We start from the raw sequence: 10,885 nt of genomic DNA on the forward strand, positions 1-10,885 counted from the left end.
GTAGATCAGCTGATATGGTAAACGTTTACCTGTGGTGCTTTTCCCAAAAGGTGGAGATGAAAGTAAGAGATTGTGTTATTAATTGGTCTTAACATAAATGAGGAAACCTTTTTTAACAGTTTTCCTTTGTTCTGATATTTCTGAAGAGTTGATTGTTATGTTTGCTTCTGACAGGTAGTGTACATTAAAACTGTCATGACACAATTTCTTTTAAAAGGGCGTGTATATTAAGTTTGGTATTCATATGTTTTTTGTTTGTTGCTTGCTATAGGCTGAGGCAGGCTGGTTTAGCCCACGGTGTAGAAAGATTAATCATTCCAGGAGTACCTTGTCCTTCCTGATTCCATCTGTACTGCAGTTCACATTCTCTGAAGATGGTAAGCATGTTATTGACATTGGCAAGAGACTGTAGTCATCCGTTAAGTCTTTTATTTCTTAACTGTAGTGTTTTACAAAAACTCAAGACCGGTGTGGCGAATTGGTGAAAGTTAACACTTCACTGATGCCATAACTTTTTAAGTAGTACAGTGCTTTTAAAAATGTTTATTTATTTTTTAAGAAAAAGTTGTATGGTATGCTGATTTAAGATTCACAAGCATTAGAGCTAATGGATTTGAATGTCTCCAGTAGGGTGTCTCCTCAACAGTTGTTTCCACTTATTGTTCCCATTCTTGATGGAACAAATTTCCTGGAGCCATACTGTATTTTCATTCCTAACTGGAGCACATGCAGTATATAAATTCCATCTGGAATGCCTTGCAAATGTAGAGCAAGACAAACTGTGACAGGTGAGCAAGTTATTGTGAGACTACATTGACTTTGTGCCATTCACAGGTTATCTGGTGGCTGTGTGCTCTAAATATGAAAACAGAAAATGGTAAAAATCACATCAAGTCTCAAGGTATGCTTAGTGAGCAAATCAGTCTTTCATCCCACTTATCAAAATCGATTTGATAGATAACTGAGACACCATAACAAGTAAAGCTGCAGTGTAACAAAACAGGTTTAATGTGAACCAGACAGGGCAGTGCTGCATTGTGGTGAGGACGGCAGAGCAAAGGCTACAAAGTAACAAGTAGCTTTAAATCTAAGTCCTAGTGTCTGCTTATGTCTTCAGAGCAAAATTGCTGACTGCATTTAGAAACAAAATGATGGTTGCAATTCAGTCATGGCTGAAGATCTGTGTACTGAAAAGCGCAAGTGTGCGGCAAGACTGTTGCACTGGGGATTGTGCAAGCAGTACAGAGTATTGTTGGTTATGATTTTGATATTTTCTACTGAAAAGGTTGTCCCGCCATTTGGACTTTACAATAAACAAATGTTAGTAAATGTGATCCCAATACAAACTGTTTAAGAAAATTGATGGAAGAAAATCCATTAATGATTGAAATGGCTACAGCTGTTAATTAATATCTTGTATACTGAGCGACACAAAGTAATAGTGTACCAGGATTTGCAAGCAGAAATGAGAGCACGTAAACTAGAGATTCCTACAGTTTCAGTAGCAGGAATAACAGGCCTACTAAGATAAAAATTTAAAAGCATACTTAAATATGCTGTCAGTACATATAACCCTATTTGAACTGCAAAAGGGTGCAATACTGTGTAAAATTTGTGTGCTTAGAAGAGCACTGTTTGACATCAAAGACTGACGTAATACTAGTTTAATGATCTTTGTGTACCCTGGCTTAGGAATGGGGTCCATTCTTGTCACACTGCTAGAAATCCCCAAAATGTGTAGAAATTTAAAATGGGAGAAACCAAATGATATGTTGTAAAACAACATCAAAGAAAATGGAAAGCTAGAAAATGAAGTTGAAACATGCCTTGGAAAGTGTAAAGGAATGTATGCTTTGAGTTGTCTCTTGAGAGCCAGCTACCCTTGGCCATCATTTTTGACCATCAGCTAAGATTCATGGAGTAGTAATACTGTTATAGTTTATGAAAAATAAGTAAGAGGAAGGAGAGAGTTTGACCAGTCATAATTAGATAATGACAGACTAGTCTGAATTAGGTATGGCGTTGTTAAACAGAAGCATAGTTTTGATCATTCACTAATTTTAAAATTTAGAGAAGATATTGCTTTTATTACTGGCCAAGGACATGCAGTGCACCCAATAGCAGGAGCCATCCGTGAGTTTAATGTTAAAATGCAAAAGAGGAAATTTCTTTCTTGGCTGTTGTTTTCTAGCTCTACAGTGAGTGTTGTGGTACTTGTTTGAAATGTTAGGACTGAATGGCTGAGAAAGTGGACTTTTGTATTAAGTCTTAATTGAGCATTTCTCAAATATTCCCTTTTTTCCAAGATATGGCGATCTTGGAGTTACTCTGTATAAGTTTGCGGGGTGGTGGGGCTTCTCCATACAAAAAAAAGCTTTTAGGAGAGGAACTATGTCCAGTATTCACCATTCTGCTTTTTTTGGTCTTTTTTCCTGGTCTATTGGCGCTCTGCATTTTAAGTGCTGACATTTCAATAGGAAACTGAGCCCTGGGCATGCCTCTTGGTGGCGTATGCCATGGCATTACAACTGGGTTAGGAGAATATATCCAGCCCCTTTATCTAACCAGTTATACAGTTTAGCTGGTGATCCTGTCACTTGTTTTGGAGACTGTAGAATTTACTGCTGAAGTATGTGCTATTAAAATGATCATCTAGCCACTGGATCACATGACAGGATATCAACCAACATTGCCTCTGCTGCTTGGGGGAGATAATCCTTGCCAAGTAGTCTGCATTAAATGTGACTGTTTTGGCATAGCCATCTAATGATGCTAAAGGGAAAATGAGTCACTTGTATTTTACTTCTAAAATATGGCTGCCATTGAGTGGCCGTCACATGGATCAGTACTTGAGTCTCGCACATAATTTCAAGCTCTTTCTTGAATGCAATGTGAAGTTGAAGAACATGTGGGAAAGTATATATAATATCACATTCTTGAATGTAGTTCTGTCTTATCAAGTAGCTCTCATGTTCCAGGGAAAGGATGATTGTATATTTTTTAAACTGGTTTTCTTGAAGCTTCTTGCTCAGCCAGTCTTTCATTTCACGTTCTGATTTCTGCAGTTTTATCAGCTCATCTAAGTGGCTACTTAAAGCTGCTACTGTATTTTTCAGTCTTATTTTCTGATTTGATTTTATATATTCCCCACTTATTTTAGGCATTTTTGTGTGCATTTGTATTTTTCCTCTAAATTACTAGAAGCAGTCCTCTGTTGTTTTTGTCTTTCAGCTTTTTCCAGATAGGGGTCGCCACAGTGGAACTCCGGTCCGCTAATGATTTGCAGAAGATTTTGATGAACGCCGAGGTGCCAGCTCCGACGTTCAACCTTCAACGAAGGCGCACCCATTTACACATGTCTTTTGAATGCCCACCCAACCACAGGGAGGACATGCAGACTCCACACAGAAGGCACTCCCCGGACTCTAGCCGAGAATCGAACAGGAGAACCTCTTGCTGTGAGGTAACAATGCTACCACTGCACCACCGCGGATGTGTACTATTGCCAAATCTTGAAATACATTTTGCTGAACATATGCAAAGTTCTTCTTAGCCAAAGCTTTCGTTTCTTCTTTTTGGTTGATTTTTTTACATTTTTCCAAACAACCAAAGTGTTACAAAAGCCTTTAAAGGTCATCTAATTTGACAACTAGAGTGCTTTAATAACACTGTTATTCATGCCATATTGAATATCAGAAATTATTTGAGAAAAGTCCTTGAATAGGGGAAAGGGTGAAAAAGTCAATTCCTGTCTAAGATCTTGTATGTCGTCATTTTTTTTCCAGCCCTCACTCTTCATCCTTCTCTTAACCCACTTAAGAGACAACTGGTTCTGCCTGATTTATGATAGGTTAGAAGCATAATCTACATGACTTGCAAATTCCAACCCTACAACTAAATTTCAGGGCACCCATTTCTTATGCACATGTCCGGTTCCTCCATACCATTCTTTCTTACCCTGAAAGTCTTCCAGCAGATTTACATGTGATGCTGTGAAAAGGTCTACCCAGAGGAAGAGTGGTGCAGTTTTTACTCCAGAGTTTTTTTTTTTTCCCTCCCCCAGTATAGATTGACCTTGGCAGCCCCCCATTCTTGGCCTATCCTAATTGAACAAATTCTTGATGATCACACAATCCTGAATGTTTGTTCTTGTAGCTTTTTTTCAGTTGATTTTCCCAAGGGCCTTCTTAGTCGTGCTTGACCTGATGGACACCAGGACCATATTGGTAGTTTTTGAGATTCAAGGTGGGTGAAAAGTGTGTTTGGGAGGTTGTAACTTGAACTTGTACACCGTGAGCCGGATTTCTATACCAGGAGCAGGGAAATCTTTACATCTGTCATCCTGTGTTGTATGTAGTAAACTACACATATGGGGCTTCCTTTTATTGCTTTAGTAGTTTGCCATGTGTCAGGATTACAAATACAGGGATTATCGCTCTGATTTTGTGAGGAGCTTGCTATAACAGATTGTAGTACAAGCTCTATTTCTTCCCTTCCACCTTGGATCCTCTGACTTTTTTTTTTCCATTCTAGACCCCGTGGACCATGCAACTAGGGTGTTTTATTTCAGCATCGCTATAATGTCTGTAAAATTTAAGAGGCTAGGTCAGTACTATAATTTTTGCATAAAAGAAATAAGAATGCTATGGCAAGGGTTGTCTTTGTCTTTACAGACTGAAAAGGGGGAGGGACTGGGCCCATCTTTGTTGAATAAATGTCTGGCCCATTGTATGCCATTTTTATCTAGACTCCAGCCCTTCAGATATCACTACCTTTGGATCGGGAGTCTGCAGTAGGGACAGCTCCCCACCCCATCTGCCATGGCTAATTTTGCCTATCAGAAGTATAAAGTTACTGCTGTATGGTAAAGGTCTAATCTTCCCCCTCTCCTTTCAACTGAGTGCTTCCAGTGTACTTTGCCCTTTTAAAGAGGTGAATAATTTCCTTGCAAGAGCTAATATTAGACTGCAGTGTTGGTAACAATGAAGATGGCCTTGACTGTAGTACTTGAATTTATTCATTTTTTGTAATTAATACTGCTTCACACCCAGAGACATTAACATTTAGAAGGGAGGAACCAAGGAACCTTTGGACTTCAGCAAAAGTTCATAGACCTCTTGGGCACTGATCGGTCAATCCCACCAACATACTTTTCTTCTTGGAGGCATTTGAAGACCCCCCCCCCCCCAAGAACACATTTCTGTAGTCAAATGTCAAATCTCCAAACTGAAGAAACCTGAATGCTGCTGTAAGAGCAGAGGATGAGGTTAAACTCTTGTGCAACAATCTTACAACTTACCTTGCTTGGTCTGCTGCTTTCCAGTAATATTTGGAGAGCTAAGTTTTTAGACCTGTTTGGGAGCTGTGAGAAGCAGAGCCATTACTTCCACACCCACATATTACAATACCAAGGAGATACTTTGAAGCATATAGAAGATATTGTTGATTCGTTAGTCACTCCACCCTGTCTGAAACCCAAACAGATTAAAAACCTGCCAGTGGGTGTGGATATGATGCCTTAGATGCACCTGGTAGAACTGCAGAAAACTGCTAATATTCTCAGAATGCTTGCTTTGCTCAAATCCAGCCTCTTTCTAAGGAATGTCAAGAGTTAAATTCTGAATACTATGCTTGACAGGTCTTTGCGCTCTGTCTAAAGGTATGCATTCTGCTATACCTTGCATGAAATATTTAAGAAACTTAGAGAAGGGAAGATGATGCCAAAAGTGTTTTTTTTTCCACCCATTAATCCCAACGTATAACTTATCACACAAAAGGCAGTGGTTCATTTGGAAGAACGTAAAGGCTGCCCAGTTCAAACAGAAGATGGCTTTCAAGAAATGCAATTTAAAAGGCCAGAGACCAGGGCAAGACTGCAGAAGAAAAGGAATGGATAAATGGACTCCACCACCAGGGAATTATCCCTCATATCATTGCTTATAAGGCAGACCCATACCCCTTCCCATGTTTGAACTCTCAGGCGAAAAATTAACTTCCTTTAAAATACAGTGATTTGCCTTAACTTCAGATATCTTGGTGAGTAGTGGTGTCCACACGACAGATTTCAAAAGCATCCCCCCATTCCTAAGGGACACCGCAAAGTCCCCCAAACTAGTTTGTCCTTGTATGTCCAGTGATAAAGCATTTGTTAGCTTGAGCAACAGTAAAAAGGATTTGTACATTAGAATTAAGCACAGGGGTTTTATTCCGTTATTGGTCACAAGAAAGGATGGATGCTGGAGACGTAGTTAGGAACTTTTTTTTATGAACAAATGTCTTTGTAAAAAGATTAGGCTTCTCACGGTGCAGATGCTTTTTTTCATTACTGGTGCCCAGGCCCTGGTAGTGACATTGCACACAAAAGGTTTTCGCCCAGCATAGGTTATCACTGTCTACCAAAGGCATTGCAAGTTTCTCAGGTTTGTGGTGGCTTCCCTTTACTTTCTCTTCATTTCATTGCCCTTTGGACTCTGCACTGATTCTGGGGTATTCATCAAATATTTGATGCCACTTTTCTCCTGTCTCCAGTTTAGGGAGAGCACATGTCAAACCATATCTGTATGACTGTCTTTTACTTTCAGTTCATGAGTAGCTGCTGAAAGACTTTAATATAACCATTTTATAATGCATAGCAGTTTTGTCTTCTTTTTTTTTTTTTTTTATTTACATAATCAAATTTTCATCTTTCGGAAAACAAAATATTTCTAGGGGTGTCCTGGACATCTTTAGTTGAGCAGAGCCAATCAAATAAAGCAAAAACCCACTCAAGGTGACTTTTATCACCTCATTCAGTATCGATGCTAAGTTAGTACGACAAAGTTTATATAAAAATCCGAGAATCGAATGAGAGAACCTTTTTCTGTGAGTTAACAACGCTACCGCTGCACCACCGTGGAAGTAGAGAAAATAAAGGTAAGTTAGTCTAATACAAACAGAACTTGCAATATGAAGTGAGAGAAAACAGGCTTGTGGTATATTTAGAGAGAAAGTCAGTGAAGATAATTTGATAGAAGTAAGTCTAGAATGGGTAGTAAGGAGGTACAAGGAATGAAAAGATACTTGTTCATATTTAGGGTTATAGCCTGGTTTTGAGCAAGAGCAGAACCAGATTTTAGCTAGAAACTCTTTTTTTAGAGTGGTTTTGAAATATGGGAGGGGAGGGTATTGACCTGATAGATAACGGGTAAGGAGTTCCAGACCTTAGCACACAGATTTGATAGGTTTGTAGACAGAAGTTTTTGGTCACTGGATCGCAGTGGCTGACTAGGAACATAGTTGTGCAGATGGATGCTGCATAATTTTACAAGTGGTAAGAAGCTGTGTATGTATTACTTGATGAGGCAATTCTAACCAATTTAGGCTTTTTAGTTCTATATAGTGGTGGGTTCTGAAAGAGGTATTTGCTTCAAATTTAGCAACTTTGTTATAACATTGTTAATTTTAATTTTGGTGAAACCTGGCATTTAGTGAGGATGGGAGCACTATAAAGAAGTGTGGGGAGGAGATACGTAGTAGCAAGTGTAGTTTTAGTTGCATTGATGAGAAAGTTTTTGGGTCTATAAAGTATCCCTAGTTTTTAATGCATTTTTCTTATGCAGTTTTGTATATGGAAGACAAATGTAAGATTATCCTCCACTATCACCCCTAATAATTTGCTATGAGAAAATACTTCATTGGTTGTATTCTCAAACAAGAGGACTTTCAATTTTATTTTTTCATGAGAGGGGGATTTGAGGAAAAAAGTAGTAGTTTGGTCTTTTTTGGGTTGAGCATGAGTTGAGTTACGAAGCCTTGTTTCAGTGGCTGTTTAAGCTTGTTGAGTAATTGTTTGGTCAGGCATGCAAATGAGAGTGGAATCATCTGCGTGTTGTATTAGGGTGGCCTGTTTTGTGGAAGTATAAAGGATTTTGGTGAAAACATTAAAGAGGAAGGGACTAAGGATAGAGACTTAAACACTGGTGGTGACTGGGAGGTAAGAAGACCGGGTGGAGTGCCATTTTACTGATGATACTTGTTGGACAGGTAGTTTCTAAACCACAAAAGGGTAGGTTGAAAGAGACCTAGGGAGGACGTTCGAAGTAGAACTTTGCTGTGGCAAACTGTGCTGAAGGCTGTAGAATAGTCTAGAAATAGGGAAGAGACTACTTTGCCATAATCTCTATATTCTCTTTCTATATATTAAATCCTGGTAGGGAAGGTAGTTTCAAGCCTGCAGTCCAAATGTTTTCTTGGCCTCTTCTCATTCTATCATCTTTCCCCTCTCAAGTTATTTGCTCCCAATGCCTTGGTTCCTTTGCCAGTTTTCTCCTGTAAATTCCAGCCCCTCTTGCCTATTCTCCGTACGCCTACTTGCAGTCATCCCTATTGGCAGAATCTCCTTTCTCCATTCCCATGTTGGCTTAGTTCTTGAAAAAATACTTTTTGCTACTTAATGAATTTAATAGTCTGGCTGTTAGGCTGTTATTGTCCTACTTAAGGACATGCATTCAAAATCCCACTCCCTCATTTCTTGATATCTGCCTTTGCTTCATCACTGTAAACTCTTTCCACTTTGAATTATAACTTTCTGCTTGTGTTTGGTTATATGAGCCTTAATTGTGTAGCTGTAAAACATCCCTTCAAATCAGGTAATCCTATACCACCTTGTTCTGTTGGAAGGATCAGCTTATCCCACTTAACACTTGCCCCTTCCTCTCCCAGATATATTCCTTCAACTCTTTAATTATTGTTCATAACTTCTCTGACAAAAATGTGCTAAAAATAAAAAACTAAAGGGATTAAAACATTTTTGCTGCTTGCATCTTACTATCCATATTCATAAACAAGACCTTCCAGTTTCACTGTTTTTGTATTTTCTTTTGTTTAGACTTTTCCTGTATATTCTTAGTTGCCATAACAGACTCCTTTGTAATCTGTCTCTCAAAACACAGCGAAAAAATGAGAGCAAAACACACCAAACAGCCAATACTTCTCCAGTTATTCTCCTTTATTGTCAACGATCTGGTACCTTGGCAGTTCGCCTTCAAGGATCACAACTCACTGCAACACAGCAGTGGTTTTATATATGTCTCATTAAATCTCAAGCAATAAACAATTAATCAATTTAATTTCAATGAAGGAGAAAATCTTATAAATTTTTAAAGTGATCTCATTGAGACTACACATTTTATAACAAGAATGAATAAACAATTGAATAATAAAAATAAATATGCATTTAACTCATTATTATTTACACAGAAAAAACACCATAACAATAAATATATTCCCATATAACTTATAAATATAAACATAAATATAATATATATTCTTAACATATTCAATGAAATAACTTTGTATGTATTTAAACTCATTAAATGCCCAATTCTTGATTTAAACCATAAGGTTTTAAAGTGTTGAATTTCAGAATCATCCTAGTCTCCAATTCTAGTAATTTACTAGATACATTGTCTCCCCTATAAATGAAAGGTCTACCCAAAACACTAAATCTTAAACTGTCTGATTTTCCATCATGAGCTTCAATGAAATGTTTAGCAACAGGACTGAATAAATTCAAATTTCTAATGTCCTTCAAATGTTCCAAGATTCTTACTCTAACCATTCTCTTAGTTTGTCCTATATACCAAATGTTGTTACAACTGCAAGTCGGCGTATACACCACACCAGTAGATTTACAATTAAAGTAGTGCTTGGGGTATGGTTAATTTTATTAATAGATCTAACATTAATCACTCTGTCACATAAGCTGCAAGATCCACATCTAAAAGTTCCCACATTAACAGAGTAACATTTTCCTTGAGTTAAGAGATTATTGTTTAATAATTCCTTCAAATTTTTCCTTTTTTATATGAAAAAATTATATTACGAGGAAAAAGCTCACCTATGGATTCATCCTCACTAACCAAATACCAAATTTTTTTAATCAAAGATGTTAATTTCTTGGAAAAAGCTGTGTATTTGGTTACAAAAAATATTTTTTCTACATCTCTTTCCATTCTCATTGGATGTTGAACGTCCATCCGTTTCAAACCATATGAAATTCTTTTCTTTTTCACAACATTATCCATACTCTTTAAAAGTTGCTTTTTATCATACCCTCTTTCCAATAATCTCAAATAAACTTTATTTAACTCATGATCTACTAAATAATCTATGCTAGTATGCTGATAGATTCTTTTGAATTCCCCATAAGGCAATGCTTTTAGCAAATGTGGAGGATGCATGCTGGTGGCATGCAAAAACATATTAACAAAAGAGCTTTTTCTGAAGGGTCTAAATTCAATGATACTATCTCGTTCAAATAATGTTAAGTCCAAAAAGTTGATTTTATTTCTAGTGACCTCATATGAAAAGGAAAGATTATGTTCATTGTTCAATGATTCAAAAAAATCAAAAAATTCCAACAAATCCCCTTGCTTGAGATTTAATGAGACGTATATAAAACCACTGCTGTGTTGCAGTGAGTTGTGATCCTTGAAGGCGAACTGCCGAGGTACCAGATCGTTGACAATAAAGGAGAATAACTGGAGAAGTATTGGCTATTTGGTGTGTTTTGGTCCTTTTTAATCTGTACTCCCAAATTCATCTTTTGTCCCCATAAGTATGGATATTACTCAATCAATTTATGTGTGGGTACATAATTTACAGCTATAGCCATTCTTTTGTCTTCAATAATTTTATATCCCTATAAGATTAAAAAGTTTTTCAAAGTGTTCCACAACGATAAGATGTCATTTTCCATTTCTCAGGAACAAAATAATCCCTGGGATTCATGAAGCTCGGTGCAAGGAATGGCGTTAGCCTTGCGCAGACTGTGAGGTGTAGAGATGGCGCAGCAGCACCACATGCATATTAATGAAGGCGCGCTGCCACAATGGCTAATGCATAG

At 37.6% G+C, this 10,885-nt stretch overlaps 1 protein-coding gene across 1 annotated transcript in view; it reads left to right on the plus strand.

The window, feature by feature from the left end:
* NUP155 (nucleoporin 155) overlaps nucleotides 1–10,885 on the plus strand; it is a 1,504,248-nt gene that overhangs the window by 183,914 nt on the left and 1,309,449 nt on the right. The window contains exon 8 of the mRNA XM_044069916.1: nucleotides 272–377. Coding sequence (XP_043925851.1) covers nucleotides 272–377 — 106 coding nt within the window. The remainder of the gene's footprint in view (nucleotides 1–271; nucleotides 378–10,885) is intronic.

This window comes from Protopterus annectens, chromosome 1.part0 (assembly GCF_019279795.1).
Source record: "Protopterus annectens isolate FY-2018-M chromosome 1.part0, PAN1.0, whole genome shotgun sequence".
Classification (NCBI taxonomy): Eukaryota; Metazoa; Chordata; order Ceratodontiformes; family Protopteridae; genus Protopterus; species Protopterus annectens.